The sequence below is a fragment of the Mus musculus genome, chromosome 6 (genome assembly GCF_000001635.26).
Source record: "Mus musculus strain C57BL/6J chromosome 6, GRCm38.p6 C57BL/6J".
Classification (NCBI taxonomy): Eukaryota; Metazoa; Chordata; class Mammalia; order Rodentia; family Muridae; genus Mus; species Mus musculus.
Window position 1 is genome coordinate 85909427 of NC_000072.6, and position 24614 is coordinate 85934040.

At 44.5% G+C, this 24614-nt stretch overlaps 2 protein-coding genes and 2 pseudogenes across 12 annotated transcripts; 1 reads left to right on the forward strand and 3 right to left on the reverse strand.

Moving 5' to 3' along the window:
* Nucleotides 1–727: 727 nt before the first annotated feature.
* Nat8f1 (N-acetyltransferase 8 (GCN5-related) family member 1) lies at nt 728–6488 on the reverse strand. Of its 2 annotated transcripts, none has more exons than XM_006506470.3 (2): nt 5784–6488; nt 728–1594 (listed from the first exon to the last, which is right to left on the reverse strand). In XM_006506470.3, exon 2 carries the CDS (start codon nt 1548–1550, stop codon nt 852–854), a length of 699 nt encoding a protein of 232 aa, XP_006506533.1. In that variant the 5' UTR covers nt 1551–1594; nt 5784–6488; the 3' UTR covers nt 728–851. The 2 variants fall into 2 exon arrangements, with proteins under 2 accessions (XP_006506533.1, NP_075649.3); NM_023160.3 differs by having other exon boundaries at nt 6108–6206.
* Tprkb (Tp53rk binding protein) lies at nt 2434–20858 on the forward strand. Of its 10 annotated transcripts, XM_017321732.2 has the most exons (10): nt 2434–2554; nt 3970–4054; nt 5046–5102; nt 5723–5941; nt 10491–10598; nt 11997–12085; nt 14934–15096; nt 17815–17937; nt 18382–18558; nt 19350–20852. In XM_017321732.2, exons 7-10 carry the CDS (start codon nt 14956–14958, stop codon nt 19434–19436), a joined length of 528 nt encoding a protein of 175 aa, XP_017177221.1. In that variant the 5' UTR covers nt 2434–2554; nt 3970–4054; nt 5046–5102; nt 5723–5941; nt 10491–10598; nt 11997–12085; nt 14934–14955; the 3' UTR covers nt 19437–20852. The 10 variants fall into 10 exon arrangements, with proteins under 10 accessions (XP_017177221.1, XP_030111446.1, NP_001348993.1 ...); NM_001362064.1 differs by lacking the exon at nt 10491–10598 and having other exon boundaries at nt 2489–2554; nt 19350–20858; XM_030255586.1 differs by lacking the exons at nt 3970–4054; nt 10491–10598.
* Gm18290 (predicted gene, 18290) lies at nt 11203–11954 on the reverse strand (annotated as a pseudogene).
* On the reverse strand, nt 23131–23956 carry Nat8b-ps (N-acetyltransferase 8B, pseudogene; annotated as a pseudogene).

Genomic DNA, 24614 nt, shown 5'->3' on the forward strand with positions numbered 1-24614 from the left:
AATCTACTTCTGAGGAGTCAGAGCTCTTCTATGTGAGGATGACAGGGCTCTTGAGTCCCAAACACAGGTGGCAATTAGAAATGTACTTTTACTGAAGTCTGGGGTGGGGGGAATGAGATTTCTTAGTATTTTGTATAACTTTGTATGCCTTTTTAATGAAAGTCTCTACTCTGAGGACGTGAACACGATCTAAAGCAACTCAAGACCACGGGAAGCTGATCTTTTCCCCCAACAACCTTCTGATACTTGCATCAGTACCCAGCACTGGGGAGCTCCCATCTTCTTTGTGGGCTGGGATTAGCTGTAATGATACCTGTGTGTGTGAAGACCGGTCAGTAAGAAACTCAATGTATACATGTGTGAAACTGTCAAAGAATTAAAAAAAAAAAGTGGACTCAAGGTGTTATTCACTAAGTCTGAGAAGGTCAATGACCACAGGCCAAAGCTCATGGCTTCCTGGAACACAGGAACACACAGAGAGAAACCTTCATGTTTACTCCCCATGTTTACATCTAACCAACTCAGTGTCCTGGGGCTAGGTAAGTGGCCCTCTCCAGCCCTACAGAAACTTCTGGTTCACACTCAAAAGTGAATACATGCAGTAGTATTTTGCACAATTTATAATACAACAGTAATATGGGGCTAGATATATGAAACACAGGTACCCCAGACACCTAGAATGTAGCAGAGCCCCTAACCCCCCACTCAGCCATCACATGCATTAGAATCTGGTGTGCACCAACAAACTTTTATTGTTAATCACACTGACATGACAGGGTTCACTGGTTCCTGTAGCAGAGTGCAGAGAAGTGTGCTTGCTGCACAGGAGCATAAGGTCACAGCCACCCCTCCTAGGCAGAAGGGAAGGAGTACTTTAATTGAATTGTACAAATACCTGCTAACCTCCAGAATATACTCATGAAGTACTGGCCTGCCTTCTTGAAGCCCATGCCCAGGTAGAGAGTCACAGCACCTTGCTGCAAGGCGCTGGTCTCAAGGACAACATCACTGTAACTCTGGTCCCTTGCAAACTGGAGGACAGTTCTGGTCAGCGCTTTCGCTATCCCCTGTCCTCGATGCTGTGAGGACACAGACAGGCGAAAGAGCTGCAGCTGCTTCCTCCCTAGTGGAGGATCCTTGACTGGCTGAGCAGCCACTATGCCCACCACCTGCCCCCCAGACTCAGCCACCCAGAAGCAGGCGCCATGTACATTCAGGTAAGACTTGGTGATGTCAACCATGTCTGTCTGCAAACATTTGGCCACATATTCCTTCCAGGGCTGTCTGGCAAGGAGCCGCAGAAGTAGGAGCAGAAAGAAGATGCAAATAACAGCCAGGATCCAGGAGCCAGACACCAGGACCAGGGCAAGGGGCACCCCAAGTAAGAGCAGGAGGGTTCGGGGCAGCATAAGCATGTGCCGAAAGGTAGAGGGAATGTACTCCTCCATGCCCTTGGTGAACACATCCACGACTCTTTTATGGTCGCTGTCCTGGTACTGTCGGATGTGATAAGGAACCATGGGAGACTTCTGGGTCTCAAATCTTGGCATCCAGGAGAGACAGCTATACCTGCCTTGCACACCTTCCTTGAACCCTGCAGAAGAGAGAAGCCATGTGAGTCTCCTGAACTTCCCTTTCACAACCTCCCAGGACCCATGTAGGTCCTGTCCAAAGGTGTATTTTCCTGCTGTCACTAACACTGAGAGGAAGTATTGTGTTAGCAGGACCTGGTCACTCCCCTCCCCGTTTTAGCCTCTAGCCACTGGGTGATTTGTCTCTCTTATCCTCTCTGCGCAGGTGTGTCTTCTTCACCTGTAGATCAGGAAAAGGAAACTTTTGGTTTTAATGTTCTGACCTGTATGCAGCATGCATGTAAACTGTTCCTTCTCCCGTTACTCAATTACAGGCGCTTTGGTGTTTGGTACGGAGATGGCACCTTTGTGCAGGAAGATGTTATGTCCTAAGAACTGTGTTTCCTAGTCACGGTCCCTGCATCACAGAGCTGTGTTTCCAAGCTCAAGTCCCAGCAAAGCCTCTTTCCTTTGACTAGAAAGACCTGATGTGATGAAAGGCAAAGGGTTAACCCCTAGCACCCACCCTTAAATATTGTGTAATACAAGCCTCAACCTTGCCTCTCTTCCTCTCATCTGGTACCACAGAACCAGAAGTGTCTGAAATGGTTCCAACTCCTAAGTAGCATTAAGTAGAAGCTGCTGGTGCCTGCCCTTTCTCTGGGCAGTAGACCTGGGGAGGAAATTCCTTGGATGGCTCCAGAATAACTGTAAACCAAAGCCAAGAACTGGATTGTGAAGGTGGCACACATCCATTTTCCTTGTGACCCCATTAAATAAACCCAGACAAGCAAGCTCTGGAATGGTACATTGGACCCCACCGTTATGAAGCCCCGCCCCCATCTTCTTCCTAGTCCCTTCACTTCTGTTTTTCTCCAGTTCCCAGGCTGGCTATCTGAATGCATCTGCTAAGACAGTGTTTCTTAACCTGGGGGTCAATCAACCCTCTTACAGGGACCACCCAAGACCCTCCGACATACCAGGTATTGTCATGATTAATAACAGTAGCAAAATGACAGTTAATGTTTGGGGGTCACTACGACAGGAGAAACTGTATTAAAGGTTTGGGGACCACTGTGTTAGGAGGACCTGGGGTCTGGTGTGGCTGTGCTCGCACCTCCTGCCTCGGTAAGGGCCTTTATAGCAGTGTGTACCATGCCCAGTGAAAGGGAGTATTTTAGATAATGAAGGATTTTTTTTGTACAGTAAAATAGGATTTTTGCCTTGGGTAAGATGACTAGATTTTTTTCCCAAGTGAAAACAAACAAACAAACAAACAAACAAGTGAGGGGAAAATCAGCAAGCTGAAGTGAGTGGACAATGGGGATGCACAAAATCTTCGGGGACAACTTATGATGGTGTGGTCTTGTGCTGTTACACCCACACAACCTAAAAGTCGGTAGTTTAGAACAGTGAGTTCTTTTAAGACTGGAAGATATTAATCTGCTCTCAGCATTTGCAAAAATACTTAAAAACACAACAAATTGAATTACTTATGCTTTTTGTTATGATTGTCAGAATTTTAACTACTTAGGAAACCCAGTCTTAAGCTGATGTTCATTAAGTCTAATTTGTTTATGTTAACACCTTTAAATAACCACTTTTATAAATAATTTTTCCAGGTAAATTTAATACTCTATTGTATGTAGCAATCTATGTCTGAACTTGTTTGCAGTTCAAGACATTTAATTCATACAGAACGATTGGCACATGCTCTCTTTTATACAGAAATCATTATGGCCAATAGAATTCTTTTGATATCTCTACCAGTACCATTCAGAATTAAAAACAAAACCAAATTACAATCAGTACTGTTATTTAAAATCCTGGTCTATATGTCTTCACATTGACAAAAGACATACCTGCTCCACAATTCACTTAGTACATCTGTGTATAATCATTAACACTGCTCCCCATTATGGGTCTAAAGTTTATTTTTAAATAGTTAATGCTGTAGGTCTTTTACCCTACCCAAAGAACCCAAATTTTGCTTCAAAAACAAAACTAGGCAGATTGATAAATAATGGGGGGGGCCTCTTTAGTTTTGTATAATTCTTTGATGTGGTGACACAAACTATCTATGTGTATATATGTGTGTGTGTGTGTATCTTGTATTCTATAAAATTTCTAAAACACAGCAGTTAGGAAGTACTTTGAAAACTGCTTTTCTCCAAATCAGAACTGTTCATGTTACTAATTTTTCCTAGGCGGGCGTGTGTTCATGTGCTGCTAACTCTCAATTCTCTTTAAGCAATGATAATTCAACATGCTCTAACAGGGCACACTCTGAGCAATGCTTCCTAATGATTAAAAGGCATTGCCTATTAGGATTTTAAAACATAAGTAGATAATTAGATTTAAAAGCATCTACAGACAACTGCTTATTTGTAATTTATAGAATTCTCATTACTATCGTGTGTGCCATGGCTTGAGTGGAGGTCAGAAGGCAAGCTCTCGCAGTTGGTTCTCGCCTTCCTCCTCAGGTGGGTTCCCGGGATTCATTCAGGTCTCAGGCTTGCTGGGCTACCTTGATGGACTGCATACTTTAACACTAGCTTTCCTTAAATATTCACTCATTAGTTCTGTTTTGTGTTCTCCTTTAAGAATTATATGGCTGGAGAAGCTAGAGAAAGCACCCAAGGAGCTGAAGGGGTCTGCAACCCTATAGATGGAACAACAATATGAACTAACCAGTACCCCCCAGAGCTTGTGTCTCTAGCTGCATATGTAGCAGAAGATGGCCTAGTTGGCCATCACTGGGAAGAGAGGCCCCTTGGTATTACAAACTTTATATGCCCCAATACAGGGGAACACCAGGGCCAAGAAGTGGGAGTGGGTGGGTAGGGGAGCAGGGCAGGGGGAGGGTATAGGGGACTTTCGGGATAGCATTTGAAATCTATATAAAGAAAATATCTAATAAATAAAAAATAATAAATAAATAAATAAGAGTTATATGGCTATTGCCTGCAGACATTCTGCAGAAATACAGCCTCTAATGGACATCCCCATTAGTGATTTAATGGAGATGCAAGGACGTCACCAACAGGATAAACAAAATGTAAAAAAAAAAAAATAGACAAGGTAGGCTCTAGGGTTTATTGGCATTAATTCCTTGACATGTGTCACTCATTCACGCCTTCAACACAGAATCAGATCGGTTGGGACAGATCCCATCACAGGGCTGAGAGATAAAATTAAACCACCACAACCAAACAATAGTATCTTCAGAGATGTGGAAAGGAGTCAGAATTAGAACCAAGTCACACTGCTTGTGTGAAATTCCAGCACTGGGGAAGCTGAAACAGAAAGGCTATAAGTGCAGGGCAGTCTAGCCCTGGTGAGTGAGACTGGACTCACTGTGGTGGACTTTCCAAAAGGAAAGCTGAGAAGTTACAGAGAAATGGTTTTATATGTGGCTACCTGACACTGTCTTCTAACTTTGGTTCAGACCTTTATTGTCTATATCTGTTTCAGAACAAAGCATATTTCAGAAATTCTCACTCCAAGACACAGCTGCTCCTGCTACATATGGTATGTTCTGATGTACATCTTTTTGTGCCAGAGAATTCTCTTACAAGAAAAGAAGTCATTCCGACAACCAACCAGGTGCACGGTGTCAGGATGTCATCTTTCATATGACACAGATCTCAGAGTTGCTACTGATAGTGAAGAATGATTGGGGACAGATAGGGACACTTTCATATTCTGGATTATGAAGACACACTTGTACTTCACACTGAGGAAAGGAAACGAAACGGACACCCTCTCATTTGTTTTGAATTAACCTCCCAGGTATCTCTGTAGGGGTGTAAGGTCGATTATCAGTAGAAATTAATTAGATTCTGAGTTCCAATGTGCCTGTGTCCAAACACCTGCAGACGAGGAGAAAGCCAAGAAAGTAAGAAGCAAACATCATATGAGAAGTGTCCTCATGTTGACCATCTGGCCAGAGAGGCAAAACAAAACGGAGCTCCAGGATTATTGGCTGTCTTTGCCTATGGCCCTATCTCCTCCTTATATATTCTGCTGGGTGAAGATGGCAGGGAATGCATGTCTGTAGGGTAATTAACCTACTATTTCAGACTGCAGGTTCTCTCTGGATAAACTAATTTTAAGATTCAAGCTCTTTATTCATTGGGTTCTCTTGACAGGTAGCAAGGACTAAAATCCGGACTCACTATCTTGGTGGCCACCCTTCCCCGTGAGCAGTACCCTGGTCTTGTATAATTCCCTGAGGCGGATGGCTTCTGGGGACTTGATCCCAGCGTCGCGTCCTCTGGTCTGCTCAAGAAATTTGCCTCTTTCCTCTGTCACAGCTGTGAAAGTCCACTTGTCTCTAGATCTCCAAGCACCGGAAGCGCTCCTTCAATGTAAGCCACAACCACGCCAGATCCCCGTTTCCACCCAAGAGCATACTCGGTAAACTGAGTCTGGAAAGCTCTGATAAATTGTGACTCCCATCCTGGTGAATATTTTTCTTTTTCACAGGAAAAGAGTGTTCAACACAGGCTAAGAACAGGGCTGACAACACCATACCTCAGCTTCTAGGCCCGACCAGTGGGGGCTTTTCCACCTCCGAAGCCGGGACAAATTAGAGTTAGTTCTCCTTGTCCTCCGCCAGCAGCTTCTAGCGGTACTAGGAGTCCGCTCCACTTCCATTTTAGAGCCAGGAGCACGCCCACCGGAAACTGGGCGCCTCGGCGCCCGCCCACCTATCAAACATTAAGCACTTCCGGAAGTAGAGAGCTAAGTTTCCTAGGGGACGATCTTCTGATGCGGGCGTAGGATGCAGGGTGAGTTCCGCCCTGTTGCTCTTTCCCTGCGGACAGTTTTGCGGGCGAAGTACGCGTGCCTTTGCCCGTGTTTGTCGCGAGCCCCGGTGGAGAGCGACATGGTCTCAGGAGCGCGGCTCGGGACGGAAGGCCGCTCGGCTGCGCGCGCCGGGGCGCCCCCTGCAGGCGATGCCCGAGGCTGAGGCTGGAGGAGCCGCGTGCGGACCGCACAGCCACAGCCAGGCCCAGCGCTGGGAGGGAGGCGCGGCGGAGAGCGGAGTCGCCTCCACCCCAGGCTTTACCCGGGCCAGCGAGCGGCCTTGGCAGGAGGGACCCAGGCAAGAAGCCCTGAGGGTAGTAGGGACGCCCTGTTGGAAAGCCTGACCAGCCTAAGCCGAGGGCAGGCCATGCCATCCGGGTTGGAGAGGAGTCAGGCAGGGTCCAGACTACATGCTGGTCCCAGTGACATAGTTAGTGCTTTAGCTTCAGCCTGACTTCCTCCTGAAGGACCCCGTGACCATTGGGATAGGCTAGAATTGCATTACTGGTGACAGGGCCCGGATGAGGACGCTGTTAAGGTGTTATTGATAAGAGGTGATGGCAGTGCTTGTGACAAGGATGAGTCAGGAGAGATGTGGATATAGAGTCAGAACGTGGACACTGGACGTGAGAAGCCTTAGACCACCTCCTGTTGCTAATACCACAGTACCTCATGGTGGGTGAGGTGTTTTGTTGTGTTTTCCTAGACAGGGTTTCTCTGTGTAGCCCTGGATGTCCTGAACTCATACTGTAGACCAGGCTGGCCTTAAACTCAGAGATCTGCCAGCGTCTGCCTCAAGCCAGGGAGCAGGTTAGGAGGCTAGGCAAACTTCATTTGTAATAGAATCGCTTTGGAGATAGAAGCCTTTATTTGATAATCATATAACTGGATTAACAAAATTTTGACCTGGGCAGCGGTGGCACACACCTTTAATCCCAGCACTTGGAAGGCAGAGCAAAACAAAACCCAAAAAACAAAATTTTGAGTTCAAAGGCCCCAATTGCCCCTGAGGTAAACTATTAACTTTATAGTGATATGAGCGGATTAATTATTTTTTATTTTTATCTCTTAGTACAAAGTCCTAGCCACCTTCTTAATTCCATACTTGGCCTCACCGTTTAATATCACACATCGGGAACTAAATGTCAACATGACTCTTTTTTTTTTTTTTTTTCAAAGAAAAAAATCACATGATCATTTTATTTGATGCTGAGAAAACATTTGACATAGTTCTTTTTTTTGTTTTTTTTTTATTAGATTTTTTTATATACATTTCAAATGCTATCCTGAAAGTTCCCTATACCCTCCCTCCGCCCTGCTCCCCTACCCACCCACTCCCGCTTCTTGGCCCTGGCATTCCCCTGTGATGGCTGACTAGGCCATCTTCTGCTACATATGCAGCTAGAGATATGAGCTCTGGCGGTACGGGTTAGTTCATATTGTTGTTCCACCTATAGGGTTGCAGACCCCTTCAGCTCCTTGAGTGCTTTCTCTAGCTTCTCCATTGGGAGCCCTGTGTTCCATCTTATAGATGACTGAGCATCCACTTCTGTATTTAACAGGCACTGGCATAGCCACATATGAGACATCTATAACAGGGTCCCTTCAGCAAAATCTTTCTGGCATATGCAATAGGGTCTGGGTTTGGTGGCTGATTATGGGATGGATCTCTGGGTGGGGTAGTCTCTGGATAGTCCATCTTTCCTCTTAGCTCCAAACTTTGTCTCTGTAACTCCTTTCATGGGTATTTTGTTCCCTATTCTAAGGAGGAATGAAATATCCACCCATTGGTCTTCCCTCTTCTTGATTTTCTTGTGTTTTGCAAATTGTATCTTGGGTGTTCTATGTTTCTGGGCTAATATCCACTTATCAGTGAGTACATATCATGTGAGTTCTTTTGTGATTGGGTTACCTCACTAAGGATGATATCCTCCAGATACATCCATTTGTCCAAAACTTTCATAAATCCATTGTTTTTAATAGCTGAGTAGTACTCCATTGTGTAAATGTACCACATTTTCTGTATCCATTTTTCTGTTGAGGGACATCTGGGTTCTTTCCAGCTTCTGGCTATTATAAATAAGGCTGCTATGAACATAGTGGAGCATGTGTTCTTATTACCAGTTGGAACTTCTGTGTATATGCCCAGGAGAGGTATTTTTGGATCTTCTGGTAGTATTATGTCCAACTTTCTGAGGAACCTCCAGACTGACTTCCAGAGTGGTTGTACAAGCTTGCAATCCCACCAACAATGGAGGAGTGTTCCTCTTTCTCCACATCCTCGCCAGCATCTGCTGTCTCCTGAATTTTTGATCTTAGCCATTCTGACTGGTGTGAGGTGGAATCTCAGGGTTGTTTTGATTTGCATTTCCCTGATGATTATGGATGTTGAACATTTTTTCAGGTGCTTCTCAGCCATTCGGTATTCCTCAGGTGAGAATTCTTTGTTTAGCTCTGAACCCCATTTTTAATGGGGTTATTTGAATTTCTGGAGTCTAGCTTCTTGAGCTCTTTGTATATATTGGATATTAGTCCCCTATCTGGTTTAGGATTGGTAAAAATCCTTTCCCAATCTGTTGGTGGCCTTTTTGTCTTATTGACAGTGTCTTTTCCCTTGCAGAAGCTTTGCAATTTTATGAGGTCCCATTTGTCAATTCTTGATCTTACAGCACAAGCCATTGCTTTCTGTTTAGGAATTTTTCCCCTGTGCGTCAACATGATTCTTAACAGGTGTCAAAACAGATCAATACAAGTGATGATTCCAAAGTTTCTGGTCTAAGCGACTCTTTCACTAAACCAGAGCAAACTGTACTGAGGCTTTCTAAAAAGCCCCTTTCCCTTACTATTAAAAATCAGACCAGAGTTTTGATTCCAAGCACCCACATTGCATTTCACGGAAGTCTATAACTCCAGTTCCATGGAATCCAACACCCTCTTCTGGCTGCTGCAGGTATCAGGCAAGAATGTAGTACATCCTTAAATTTTGTTTGATGTCTGTAGAAGTTCAGAACATGCACAGTGGAATATTTTAAGAGTGAAATAAAAGTCACTAATCATCTTGGTACTCAAGATTTCTGCAGTTTGTTTTCTCCTTTTTCTATGCATGTTTTTACATGCCTACCATGCCTATCATGTTCTTTGTCAAATAGATGCTAACATGAATAGGACCGTGTCAGGACATTAGTTATCAAACTCTTCTTTTTCTGTAACAGAAACCCTCAGACATCATTCTAGAAAATCAGAGGTAACTTTCTGTTTAAGTTTTGTGGGTTTTAAAAAAAATGTTAATATTTATTATTATTATATATATGGATGTTTGTTTTATATGTATAGAGGTGTGTGTGCCACTTGTGTGCCTGGACCAGTGGAGGCCAGAAGAGGGCATTGGAGCCGCTGGAATTGTAGTTACAGATGGTTGTGAGCCACCTTGTGAATGCTGGGTCCTGGTCGTCTGCAGGAACAGCAGTGTTCTTAGTGGCTGAGCTAACTCTCCAGTCTTTAATCTCTCATGCTTTTGGCTTTGTTTCCTGAGGCAGGATCTCGTATAACCCAGGCTAGCCTGGACTGGAGTTGTGTAGTTGAGGGTGACTTTGATCTCTTCTCAGATGAAAATGTAACTTCATACACATTTAATAGGATAGAAACTCAGAATAAAGAGTCAGTGCCATTTTGCTTGCAGGGAGGAAGGCCTAAGAAACTGGAACAAACAGGTTGTTGAGGGAAACTTCCAAGTCTGCCTCCAAAGGGCAGGGAACGTGAAGTTAGGAATTAGGCACCAGAATTAAGCATTGCCATGTAATATACACGTGTAGTAAAGAGAGTCCAAAATTCTGTTTAATATAATAAATATGTAACTTTTCCAGAAAGTAATAAGTCAGCCTTTAGAAGTGGTTTCAATTATGCAAGTACTAGGAAACCTCAAGTACACATAGCTAGCTAACGCGGACTCAGGCAAATGTGATGCAGACTCAGGGTTGTAGGTCTTGTTATTTAGGCTGTAAACCATCTCTCCAGCCAACATTTTGGGTTTATAAGTGGCAGCCATTATATATTTTGGGTTTTATTGTATATGTTCACTATAGCTTTTTTGTTTTATTTTTGAAACAGGGTCTCACTGTGTAGCTCTGGCTATTCTGAAACTCACTACGTAGGCCAGGCTGGCATCAGACCCACAGAGATTCACCTGCGTCTGCCCTCTGAGGGCTGGAATGAAAGGTGTGTGCCACTGTGGCCAGCTTATGCTCGCCGTAGTTAAAAAACGGGACACACATTAAATGCAGATAGTTGAGTTTTAGCGATAATCATGGTAATTCTTGAAATAATTCTTACCCAGAATGAACCAGTATTGATTAATTGGCATTTTACACACACCAACCAAGAAAACTTAAAACAACTATCAAAGGCAGTCTACCCTATGTAATGTATGGTAATGTCTACTATTGCATATTTAAGAAGGAATGCTAAAGTAATACAAAGAGCACTATAGTTCACTTGGAGTAGAAACAGCCTGTCAGTCATCCTAATCAGGATCTTAACAAAGCATTAGGTTTCCAGGAGAGACACTCGTCTAGAGTAGTCAGTAAATCTTTTGATAATTTTACATCTGAAGAACCAGGAACAGGCTACATCTTGGAATCTGAAAACAACAGCCAATCACACCATGACAAGATTCCTGCCATCGTGTAAGATGAAAAGGCCTTCCTTCAGCCATGTTCCCTGGCTCTTAGACGAGCTTCATGTGTCCAGAGTTCAGCTGTGTTTACACGTTCGTGGCATCTGAGTCTTAGAAGTGGTCTTTGTAAAGCGTAGTCATTTGCACAAAGGTAAAAGTAGGCCGGAGTGTAAGTAACCACAGTGCTGGGTGTGTCTGTGAGTCCTTCAGTCCAGCGGCTGCACAGAGGTGTGATGAATGAAGAAGGCTGTTTCTGTGCACAGGACCGTTCTTCACTGAGGATGACCACTTTTACACTTTTAAAGATAAAACCAATGTGTCCACTACTAACTACCCTAGACTTAATGAGTATCTTTTTGAAGGATCTGTCTCAAATAGTCATCTTATTAATCTTCTCTCTAAAGCCAGTTTTGAGCACCTCGTGCACCTTATCAGAGCTCCAGCCTAAAGAGTTTTCACCATGTATCTGGGTCTCCTCTCTTCCAAATCTCACACCAGCCGAGAGGTGTTAGCCCGGACAGCTGAACAGAAAGACCATCATCGTTTGATTTCAGCCTGAGCCCAACTTTTCTGTCCTGATCCTTAGAGACAATGACTTCAGGGGTCCCTCCTTTAATTCCTGCTCTGTGGATCCCCACACCATTATCTGATGTGGGTGTCACTGCATAGTTCACAGGGAAGATCCTGCTGCTAGCTGCAGCTGGGCTAGTGCTCCGGGGACCAAGGCTAGAAGTGCACACATTTCTTTTTCATAAAAGCTCAGCCTCATGTACTTGGAAGTACTTTGGATATAGATTAAGATAAAGGTTCCCACTTTGAATGATGGGAGCAGAAGCCTCTGTCAAAATTGCTGGGCTGGCAGGGTTGGTGGAGAGGGTAATTTGGGCTTGGATTACCTGTGTTCAAGAGAAGGTTAAAGACATGTTTTGTTTTGTTTTAAGGCATTTTCCCGACTCTACGGGCCCGTGCTTCCAATCTCCTGTAATCCTAAACTTCTGACTCTCCTGACCTCCCCTGGACTGGATTCTCGGTGAGCACTAGCACACCTGGTTTTATCCGGTGCTTAGGATTGAACCCAAGGCTTTGAGCATGTTGCTCGAGCGCTCTACCTACTAAACTGTCTTCTCAGCCCCTTGTTTCACTATCTTTTTAATGAGCAGCCTTGAAATTATTTCAAGACTTGTCAATTTATGTGTAAATGTGTGCCTACAGACCCATGTGCACATGTTGCTGGGTGCCCGTGGAGGCCAGAAGCAAGTGTCTCATCCCTAGGAGTTGGAGTTAGGAGTGGCTATTAGCCATTAGAGATCAGTCTAAGAACCAAACTCGGGTGAAGAACAGCAAATACTCAGAAGTGCTCAGCCGTCTCTCCAACCTCCTCAGTTAGGCTGAGAGTATGCTGAGCATGGTGGAACCAGCTGTGACCGTACTGCTGGTGTGGGCAGCAGTAGGACTGCAGGTTCCAGACCAGCCTGGCTCAGAGCTTGAGAGTCCCACAAGATTAAAGTGACACATTTAGTCAGCTTTTATTTGGTTTTCTATCCCTGTGGTTTTACTTATTGTTATTACTGCCTTGACAAATCGACACTACAGCACTGATTTTGTTTTGTTTGGGCGCTGAGACTGTTATGCTGAAAATTGAGCACGTCCTTGTACATGCTTGAAGACTGATCACTAAGCCATTGACTCCGCCAACATGAGAACTTTAAAAAAATATTTCTTAATATTTATTTATTTATTTTACTTATATGAATACACTGTAGCTGTCTTCAGACACACCAGAAGAAGGCATCAGATCCCATTACAGATGGTTGTGAGCCACCATGTGGTTGCTGGGAATTGAACTCAGGACCTCTGGAAGAGCAGTCAGTGCTCTTACTGCTGAGCCATCTCTCCAGCTCCCACATAACAACTTTTTAAAAAAAAAAGTTTTAAAATGTATTCTTTTTTCATACAAGATATCCTGACCAAAGCTTCCATTCCTTCCAGCCCTCCCCCATCTCTCCTCTCCCATAGAGCCATTCCTCCCATCTCCCTTTAGAAAAGAGAAGGCTTCCCAGGGATATCACCTGAACATGACACAACCAGATACAGTAAGACTAGGCAGAAACTCTCACATCAAGGCTGGGCAAGGCAACCAGTAGGACCCAGTAAGAGGAAAAGGGTCCTGAGAACAGGCAGAAAACTCAGACACGCCCACTCCCACTGAACATGACAACTTTTAGCCCTATTTAGTCACACCAAACCTTGCCATTGGTTGAATAGACTATTCTCAACCTTTCAAGATGATAAAAAGGACATCTTATTTTATCATCATCAAACTTCCAGTTTTCCTCAAGAAAGAAAACTAGAAATGGATCTGACAGATAGAAAAGATGACTAGAACCTAGCAGACTGGCTAAACCAAAGAAAGAATCAGTAAGGTGTTGGTGCTGGAGATGTCGCTCAACAGTAGAGTGTGCTTAGCCTTGCAAAGGCCCTAACTTCTGTGTCCATCATTAAAAAGAAAACTGATGGTTGAAATTGTTCTTAAAATGTATGTATTTTTCTGTAATGTATAGCATGTCTGCTGTACCCAGGGCATCATTCACAATATGTGAGACCTCATGCTGAGCACAACCCCACACTTCCTTTACATTATTACATTGTAGGTGGGAGCCAGCGCAGCTGCTGAGAATTACTTAACAACTGTATGTTCTTGGTCAATTCCATGTTGAAATATATGTCTGAGTAAGGTATGGTATTTGAGTATAAGTTATTTTTCTTAATATTTGTGACTGGGCTTTGTTAAAGTATAAGTAAAATAGACTAGGAAGGATACGGTAATGAAGGTCTCACTACTGTGGTAGGTGATCTGTGATCTGTCATCTCCTGGCGTCCTGCATCAGGTTGGAGTCTCTGGAAGATCACGCACAGAGGCTTCCCACCTTCCCAAGCAGGGCGCCAGCCGCTCTCCACCCCCACCCCCACCCCCGGAAATGGGAGAACGAGAAACAGCTCGGCACAGTTAAAAACACGCCTTATAAAGATGCCAAAGATGTTCTGGAAATGGACTTTTCTACTTTAGGAATTCTGTAGTTAATGAAATTAATTTGTTAGCTCCAACTGTCAGCCTGACATAGTCTCAGAGTTACCTGAGAAGGGACTCTTAATTGAGGGATTGTGCAGATCCTGTTGACCCATTGACCTATCTATGATGGGCTGCCTTGACTCTTAATTGTTGTGATGTAGAAGGGCTTAGCCTACTATGGGCAGCACCATTCCCTGGGCAAGTGGTCCTAGACTGTATTAACAATCTAGTTAGTTAAGCAGAAGCCAGCAGCTGAGTGTTCCTTTGTGGTTTTGAGTTCCTGTAATTATAAGCCACATAAGCCCTTTCCTCCCCTAAGGTGCTTCTGGTCAGAATGTTTCATCACAGCAATAGAAATAAAGCTAGAGGGCTGGAGAGATGGCTTAGTGGGTAAGAGCACTGACTGCTCTTCTGAAGGTCCTGAGTTCAAATCCCAGCAACCACATGATGGTTCACGACCATCCATAATGAGATCTGATGCCCTCTTCTGGGGTGTCTGAAGACAGCTAGAGTGTACTTACCTATAATAAATAAATAAATCTTTAAAAAAATAAAAATAAAAAAGAAATAAAGCTAGAGAAGAAACAGGGAAGTAGAATGCAGGGATTTTGTTAAGATGGTTACATCTGAGTGTGTTTTCATAGCACTTCTAGGGCTTGAGGGGCAGAGGCAGGAGGATGGAAGTACAGAGCAAGTTATAGGACAGTAAGACTGTCAGGTGAGACAGACAGACGAGGAGAAACTGGGTGGAAAAGATGGAGGCAATCTTTTACATATAAGAACCTGATGACCTTTTGTTTTTGTCCAGGAGAGTCCTTCTTGTCTACGAAATGCAGCTATCACAGCAGCTGGACTTGTTTCCTGAATGCAGGGTGACCCTTCTGTTATTTAAAGATGTAAAAAATGCAGGAGACTTGAGAAAAAAGGCCATGGAAGGATCTATTGATGGTTCATTGATAAACCCCAATGTGGTAAGTACAAAATATGGGAATGAATTAACCAAGGCAGACATTTAAGAATATGTTCATTTTACCTTATAATTCTTTTATATTCAGGTAAAAAGTGTTTGCCCAAGTCACACTTTGGTGTTTTAAAATAATAAATAGAGTCTAAAATGCTATATCCTGTCTTAGGAAGGGCTATGGCCTAGCTGTGAGCACATGTATGTTCTGGCAGATGCCTGAGTTTTGTGCTTCTCATACGTGAAGTGTGAGTCTGCAGAAGCACCCTAGTGTCTTAGTTACGGTTGTGTTGCTGTAAAGAGACACCATACCCAGGGCAGCTTATGAAAGAAAGCATGTAACTGGAGGCTGCTTACAGTTTCAGAGGCTAGTCTATGACCATGATAGTGGGGAGGCGCGCGGGGAGGGCGGGCGTAAGAGCTTACATCTGGCCCACAAGATGGAGGTAGAGAACACAAGTGGGCCTATTGTGGCCTTTGGGGTTTCAAAAGCCCATCCCCAGGGACACTTCACACCCTAGTGGCATCAGTGAATCCTCAGAGCCTATCTCCAGTGACACACCTCCTCTATCAAGGCCACATCTCCTATGATGGCTCTTCTTAGTCCTCAACCTGACTACATCTGGAGTGAACTAAACCCTCCAAATGGCTGGGCATACCTGTGAGGGGATCTTTGCTTACGTGAATCATCTGAAGTGGGAAGATCCACTTCTAATCCAGATCTTTGAGGTGGGACGACACACCTTTAATATAGATCTTTTGAGATCGTAAGATCCACCTCTAATCTGGGCCACACCTTCTTCTCGGAAGCCTATATAAAGGACACGGAAAAAGGAAGCTCTCTCAACTTCTTATAAAATAGGTCTCCTACAAAATAAAAAATAAATACTTCAAGAGAGAAGAACCAAGACACAGTCACAGTCAAAGCAAAATCAAATTCCAATTGTGTAAACAACACAATGTCCAGTATCTGGGATCCACTCATGATCTTCTGAGCTCCTTCAAAGGGCTTGCGTTACTCCAGCTCTGTCTTCTGTAGCATGCACAACATGTCTTCTAAGTTCAGGAAGCCTCTATTCCACTGCTGCTGCTATATACTGGCATCTCCAAGATGCTAGGATCTCCTGCAACTAGGCCACACCTTCACCAATGGCTTTTTCTGGCCTCTCTCAGTGCCAAACCTCAGCTACTCTCCATGACCCCTTTATGCCTCCAAAACCAGTACTATCTGGGTCACTCTTAAACTTGCCAAGTTCAGCTGCAGCATAAGGTGCAACCTTGACTACCTCTGCAACACAACTTCTGTGTGCTCTCAAGAAACCCTTCTAAGAAGTGATACTGGTGTCTTCTTAATCACTGTAATGTCTCAGTTCCAGCAACCAACATCAGTTATCCCTGTAACTCAAAGAGTTCTTCTCAATGGTGCTGGTCTCTTGTTAATTATGGCTGACTCTTCAATCCCAGCCCATCAGATACAACAGATTCTTCATATAAAAAGCCCTGTGGAGTCTTTGCTTCCCTCTGAAACTTCACAAACCAGGCCTTCATTGTCTGCCCTGCTTTTTCCAAGCTCCTACAGAACAGCTCACTGAACTCTCAACACTCGATGTGTGACTTCTATCCCAAAGGTCATTCCACGATCCTCCCCAAAACAACATGGCCAGGTCCTTCACAGCAGTATTCCACTATCCTAATACCAACTTCTGTCTTAGGATTCAATTGCTATGAAACACCACAACCAAAGCAACTTGGAAAGGAAAGGGTTTATTTATTTGGCTTAAATTTCCATATCACTGTTCATTAAACAAATCAAAGGACGTCAGGTCAGGAACTCAAGCAGGGCAGGAACCTGGAGGCAGGAACTGATGTCCATGGAGAAGAGCGCTTACTCACTTGCTTCCCATGGCTTGCGCAGCCTGCTTTCTTATACAACCCAGGACCACCAGCCTAGGGATAGTCCCACCCATACTGTCCTGGGCCTTGTCACATCAATCCCTAGTTAAGAAAATGCTCTACAAGCCTGCCTATATATAGCTTGATCTTATTGAGGCATTTTTCTCAATTGAGGCTTCCTCCTCTCCAGTGACTGTAGCTTGTATCAAGTTGACATAAAATGTAGCCAGCAGACCTCCCAGTCCTTTCTAAACAACCCACCAACTGAGAACCAAACATTCAAGTATGTGAACCTCTGGGGGCCATTCTCATTCAGACCAGCACAAATGGCAGAGTGGTTCAGAGCATGCATTAAGGCACCAGGGTCCCATTTACTGTGACTTAGGAAGAAGTACCCTCTTGTTCTTTGCATTGTGCATATCCCAACAGTCCTGCAAGGGGAGTGCTGTGCATTGTCTCCCTGTGTTAGGTCAGGCAGCAACTTGCCTGGTTCCCACATGATAAGCAACAGGGCTGGGATTGAAACCCCGCCAACTTTAGTCTGTTACCACATCTGTTCTATGAGTAGGTGATTTCATTGAATGTGTGGGGATTGAAGAAAACAATGCTGTTGAAGTTTAGGTTGTGGCCTATTCTGTATTCACCTACAAGAATCATGCAGCTTTAAAGTTATATAATTTTTTTGTGTTGCAACAGCCCTTGAAGTCATAGCTTTTAAAGATAGTCCATAAGAATCATGATCAGATAAACAGCTGGACTAAAGTTACCTCAGGCAGGCATGAGGTTAGGGACACTCCTGATTTTTCTGTGCTAACTTTTGGATTCTCCCTGGTAGATTGTCGATCCATTTCAGATACTTGTGGCAGCAAACAAAGCCGTTCATCTCCACAGACTGGGAAAAATGAAGACAAGAACTCTGTCTACTGAAATTATCTTCAACCTCTCCCCAAATAATAATGTAATGTGTTGACTGACTTTATTTCTGTTGGCCTTGTCATCTGTGCCTGCCCAGAACCTGCTCCAGTGTGACACTGAGGGCTGGGTTTCTCCAAGTAAAGTTAGTACTAAGCCAAAGTAGTTATGTAGAGAGGTCTGGGCAGAGACGTTCAGCACTGCAGACAGCTGTGGAGTTGGTTTCTTGATCAAAGTTTAACCAAGTGGGGCTAGTATCATCTGCACTTTTAATGTCTCCTGGAGACAGAGGTAGAGGGGGTTTTGTGTGCAAAGTCAGAAAGTCAGGACTTGATCCAGAGGAGCAGAGTGCAGGTGTAAGCAGGGGCAGCAGTAGTACGTGCTGGAGAGGGATCGCTAGGGGAGGAACACTGGGAAACAGGGAGGCTGACTGAGCCGGCAGCACAAAGTCCAGACGTGGCCCTGGCTCATTGCCTTTTCTTTTTCATAGATTTCAGAGGCCTTGAAGAAATTTGGCATTTCAGAAACTAACACTTCAGTTCTGATTGTTTACATTGAAGATGGAAGCAAACAAGTACCACAGGAACACCTAGTATCTCAAGTGGAAGGCCAGCAGGTGCCTTTGGAAAGTCTTCCAGAAATAACAAGGCTCTCGGAAGTCAAGAAGGTTTGTCCTGCACATTTTGAAGAGTTCAGTAGATGAACTCTGCTGACACTGCTTGCTCATCACTGTGGTTGTATAAATTTTGAATGATTAACATTTTAGTTAGCATACAAATACTGGGACTCATTACATTTATACAAATCCTGTTACTGCTCTTTTTCATATCTGCCTCCTCTCTTATTCTCAATACCTTTTGAACTTTTAAGTACTAGTGCAGGGCTGGAAGATGACTCATCAGTTGAGAGCACTTGCTGTCCTCCCCAAGTGCCGGGCAGGGGCTGATTCCTGGCAGGCTCATAGCCATCTCTGCCTCCACTTCCCGGGAATCCAATGTCTTCTTCTGGCCGTCATGGGAACTGCACACATGTAGTATACATACTACAGGCAAAACACCCATACCAGTAAAAATTTAAAAAGCTTTAGAAATAGTAACATCATTTTACAAATTCTTGGAAAGTATTTATAAATGAAAACTCAAATGCATAATGAAAACTAAGAAAAAGGATCTCTTTCAATATTAAATGACTTTATGAAGTTAATTGCTAGATTTGGACTCTTAAAATTGATATAAATATGATTTATATGTTCAGGCAACTTGGGTTTTTTAATATTAATAACTACACTTCAAAAGAATATTTGACATTAATGACAAATTGCCAACAACTTTGAATATTTTAAATGTATTTGTGATTTCAAATCATTAATGCCGTAGTGAAATGATAAACCACATATACTTGTTTATGTAATAGTAGCACGTGGACACAGCATTCATAGAGTGTCATTCACTTTTACAGATATATAAACTGTCATCACAAGAAGAGAGGATTGGGACGTTATTGGATGCTATCATTTGTAGAATGTCAACGAAGGATGTTTTATAAGATGTTTAAAATGTCAACAGAAAGCCGGGCGTGGTGATGCATGCCTTTAATCCCAGCACTTGGGAGGCAGAGGCAGGCGGATTTCTGAGTTTGAGGCCAGCCTGGTCTACAGAGTGAGTTCCAGGACAGCCAGGGCTACACGGAGAAACCCTGTCTCGAAAAACCAAAAAAAAAAAAAAATTAACTCTAAGCCAGGTGTGGTGACTCATTACAGTCCACTGCTCAGGAGGCTGAGGCAGGAGAAAGCTGCAAGTTTGAGGTCAGCTTGGGATATGCCACAAATTCCAGATCAGCCTAAAGTACTATGTCAAATCCTATCTCAATAAATAGCAATTCATTTAACTCTCTTAGCTGCTTTTTAGGTAGATATGTCTTTGTGCCCACTTTATACAAGAGGCAGCTAAAAGAGTATAGCAGTATTAACTGACTAGCCCAGGGTCATGTAACTAGTATAAAACCATGTTTGATGGTTCCTTTTCCCCCTCACTTTATCTTGTATTGGATTGTATCCATCAAGATAGGCTTGGTCAAGGGTTAGCAAAGCTCTGTGAAGAGCCAGATAAGTACTTTGCTCCTCAAAGGCCGCCTCATCTGGTTCCTGCTACAATTACTCAATATGACCTTTGCAGTCTGAAAGCAGCCACAGAGGACAGGTACAGAGTGAGTGGCCTCTGTCCAGTGAGCCTTGACTTGAACAAGCAGTGGGCAGCCCTGGAGTTGAGACTGTAGACTCCAGAGTTGGCTAGGACATAGTGACAGTCAAACCCTAAAGCTCACTGGCTTAGTACAGCAGAAGGAAACATTTTGTTATCTTGAAGGCAGAAGGGATCAGAGGGAAACCCACAGCAGGGCTTTAGAGCCCTCTGCGGGGGCTTCTCAGCCTGGGCTTCTAGGTTACTGTGCAGCTTGTCAGAAGCTCTGGGGAGGGCAGAGAAACCTAAAAGCATCCACATGGAAGTGGCAGGTATTGCTCACCTCTTTTCATTCACACAAGTTCAAAAATGGTGACCCCTTGTTCTTCCCACAAGCACAGTCAGTTCTGCCCCTCCAGTCCCCTCTAAAGCGCCAAGTCTGCAAAGCCAGGTGCTCTCATAGTGCAGTTCTGGGGTTGTTCTCTGGGTACCTTATGGTGGTTTGAATATGTTTGGCCCAGGGAGTGGCACTATTTAGAGATGAGGCCTTTTTGGAGTTGGTAAGACCTTGGCAGAAATGTGTCATTGTGGGCATGGGCTTTAAGAGACCCTCCCTCCTTCTAGCCGTGTGGGAGCCAGTTTTCTCTTAGCGGCCTTCAGATGAAGATGTAGAACTCTCAGATCCTCCTGCACCATGCCTGCCTGGACACTGCCATGCTCCTGTCTTGATGATAACAGACTGAACCTCTGAACCTGTAAGCCAGCCCGATTAAATGTTGTTCTTATAAGAGTTGCCTTGGTTATTATGTCTGTTTGCAGCAGTCAAACCCTAACTAAGACATACCCCACACCCCAAATTCCTTTCTGAGTCACACCTCTTGAATGTTCAGACAAGCCTGCTCCATGGAGGTGAGGCAGAGGATGATACAGAACAAAGAATAAGTGACTCTTGCACACTTGCCCAAGATTGTCCAAAATGAAAGAAATCTTGATGCCTCTTCTCACTATTGTGTGTGTGTGTGTGTGTGTGTGTGTGTGTGTGTGTGTGTGTGTGTGTGTTTGTGTGTGTGTGCAAGTTCTCAGTGTCCCTGCCTCATATGGACTGTTACAGGGACCCCACATTGAGTGTGCAGCTGGGATGTTAGCTCAAGGGATGCAGATTTCTAGGATGGATACTGCTGGGCTTAGTGTGGAGAAGATCTCACAGAAGCCAGAGAAGGCTGACCTTGGTGATGACAGACAGAAACATATTACGGTGACCATCAAAGCCAGCCAGGGTCAAGGAGAGCCACATGGCAAGAAAGGGTGAGGGATATAGTCCTAGTAACCAAGTCACCTGTGTTAAGAGTGGCAGAGCAAGGGGTCTCTGTGTAGTTGGAATTGGTCAGTGGCAAGGTTTGGCTTGACTGACCCCTCTGGAGTTAAGCTGTATCAGAGGTGATGCCAGAATGAAACAGGACTCCCAGTAATTCCCAAGTGTCACAAATTACTGACTTAGGGGTGCCTGGATCTCTGTGATCAGTAGTCTCTAGCCTAGGGTGGGAGAGAGCAAAATACCCCACATCTCTAATAGTATCCCATTTTACAGAGGAACTAACTGAGAAGGAGGGACAGCCTTGCATATATATATATGCACAGCACCATATCCCATCCCAGCCTTGTGTCAGAGGTTTGCAAGATGACCCAATCACGCACAAAGCACCTGAATTTCTGGAGTTCCTGAGCCTTTGAACTCGGACTAGATTCAGCCTTGCTGGGGCCAACTCCAGTGGGGGTGCTCTTTCTTGTCAGCTCTTCTTGAGGCAGCAGAGGGGGAAGGGCATCGGTGGAGGGTAAGACTTTGTCTTACAAGATATTGAGGGTTGCTGTATAATAATAAAAAGTTTACTTATCTAAGTCAAAGTTACTATGCTACTGTAGCTGACCTGCCTTCTATGATCCTCTGAAGCCAGAAACTACAGTTTCTGGCACTTAGCACATCTTCCTCAAACAGCAAAGGATTAAGCCTTTGTACTATCTCAGCAGGAGCTGCTCAGCTCTAACTTTCATCCTGCTAGCAGTCCCACTATAAAAAACCTTAATAATCACAGATATAATTTTAAGGATTCTAATAGGATCATCATTAAGACAAGTCACGTATTTGTCTATGTAGCATCACTACAAGACAGTACATCTTCATGGATCTGCAGAGATCTGCTCCAAAGGGGTGTGCTATTACTTAGTGATATATATGTTGAATAATAACATATTAGGAAAAACATACTAATAGCAGGAATCTTTCCTAAAACAAATCCCTTACAGCCTTGCTTAATAAGGGCAAACCTGTCACAGATTATATAATAATCCAAAGCAGGCCATCTCAGGACAATCACCTGCTAGATATTAGCTTGACCCATTATGGCTCCTGGCACAGCCTGAATTCCAGGAGTGCCAGCTGTAGGGTGCTTCCATCCCCATGTCCTTTTAGAAATGCAGAGCTGTATGTCAGGCCTACTTAAGGTGATGCTGGCCTGTGAGCCCACAAGAACAGCTCTACAAGACTGGGCATCATGAGTCATCTTCCCCATAGAATCAGTCCTTACTTTAGTCTCACCGATTTCCTACTCCTCTGCCATGACAAAAACTACCTCTGCTGGTTCTCTTCTCAGTTCTACACCCAGCTCTGGTCTGTGACCCTTCAGATCTTGTAAGCACAATCTATGTTTGTCTCCAAGTCTTGCATGTTCTGCAGGTGATAGCTTTGTTTCTTTCTCCTTTGCTGTAACTTTGGCTGCTCTCAAAGCTCTTGATTCTTGCCCAGCTGGCCTGCTGGAACTACTAGTCACACAGACATCTGGCACTTCAGCCAACTTAGGTGTTTGCACAGGTGAACTAGGTGAGATGTTCCCTCCAGCCATGTAGAAAGTTCTGGTCTACTGACTTGCAAGTGAAATACATACAGTAGTATTTTGCATTTTTTCATAATGCAACAGTGATGTTGGGCTCAGTAAAACACAGGCCTGCCAGAAACCCAGAGTGTGGCAGAGCCCATAAACCCGGCTCAGCCATCACATGCATTAGAATCTGGTGTGCACCAACAAACTTTTATTGTTAGTCACACTGACATGACGGGATTCACTGGTTCCTGTAGCAGAGTGCAAAGAAGTGTGCTTGCTGCACAGGAGCATAAGGTCACAACCACCCTTCCTAGGCAGAAGGGAAGGAGTAATTTAGTTGAATAAAACAAATATCCACTAACCTCCAGAACATACTTTTGAAGTACTGGCCTGTCTTCTTGAAGCCCATGCCCAGGTAGAGAGTCATAGCACCTTGCTGCAAGGTGCTGGTCTCAAGGACAACATCACTGTAACTCTGGTCCCTTGCAAACTGGAGGACAGTTCTGGTCAGCGCTTTCGCTATCCCCTGTCCTCGATGCTGTGAGGACACAGACAGGCGAAAGAGCTGCAGCTGCTTCCTCCCTAGTGGAGGATCCTTGACTGGCTGAGCAGCCACTATGCCCACCACCTGCCCCCCAGATTCAGCCACCCAGAAGCAGGCGCCATGTACATTCAGGTAAGACTTGGTGATGTCAACCATGTATGTCTGCAAACATTTGGCCACATATTCCTTCCAGGGCTGTCTGGCAAGGAGCCGCAGGAGTAGGAGCAGAAAGAAGATGCAAATAACAGCCAGGATCCAGGAGCCAGACACCAGGACCAGGGCAAGGGGCACCCCAAGTAAGAGTAGGAAGGTTCGGGGCAGCCGCAGCACATGGCGAAAGGTGGAGGGAATGTACTCTTCTGCACCCGTGGTGAACACATCCACGACTCTTTTATGGTCGCTGTCCTGGTACTGGCGGATGTGATAGGGAACCATGGAAGACTTCTGGGCCTCAAATCTAGGCATTCACTTGCTCGCACTCTTTTCCCTGAGTCCTACAGAAGAGAGAAGCTATGTGAGTTGGAGGCTGTGTCTTTCTGCTGTCACCAGAGGGGAAGCAGGACACTAACTGGGAGAGTGTCTGTCCAGTAACACCTGACTACATCCCTCTTCATCCTAGAAGCTTTCTGCATCTCTTGACGCATAAACAGAGCACTGTGCTGCAGACAGACTCCATGGACCAAGCTTTTGTTTATTGTCTGTGGACTATATATTGCCGGCATTCTGTGTTCCCTAGTGTGTAAGTGTGCACAAACTCCTTCCCAAGGTTTATAAAAGCTTAGATTACAGAGTTTGTAAAAAACCAACAAACTGCCGGGCCGTGGTGGCGCACGCCTTTAATCCCAGCACTTGGGAGGCAGAGGCAGGAGGATTTCTGAGTTCGAGGCCAGCCTGGTCTACAGAGTGAGTTCCAGGACAGCCAGGGCTACAGAGAAACCCTGTCTCAACTCCCCCCCCCCCAAAGAAAAAGAAAAAAGAAAAGAAAAAAGGGAAAAACCAACAAAGCATTCTCTAAGCCCCTCCCCAACTCCATCCTTGAAGCCCCAGCCAGGTTCCAGGACTCCAGGCCCACACTGGGACCCTTCCCACAGCACTGTACTTGTGTCTTCTTACTCGCCACTACACA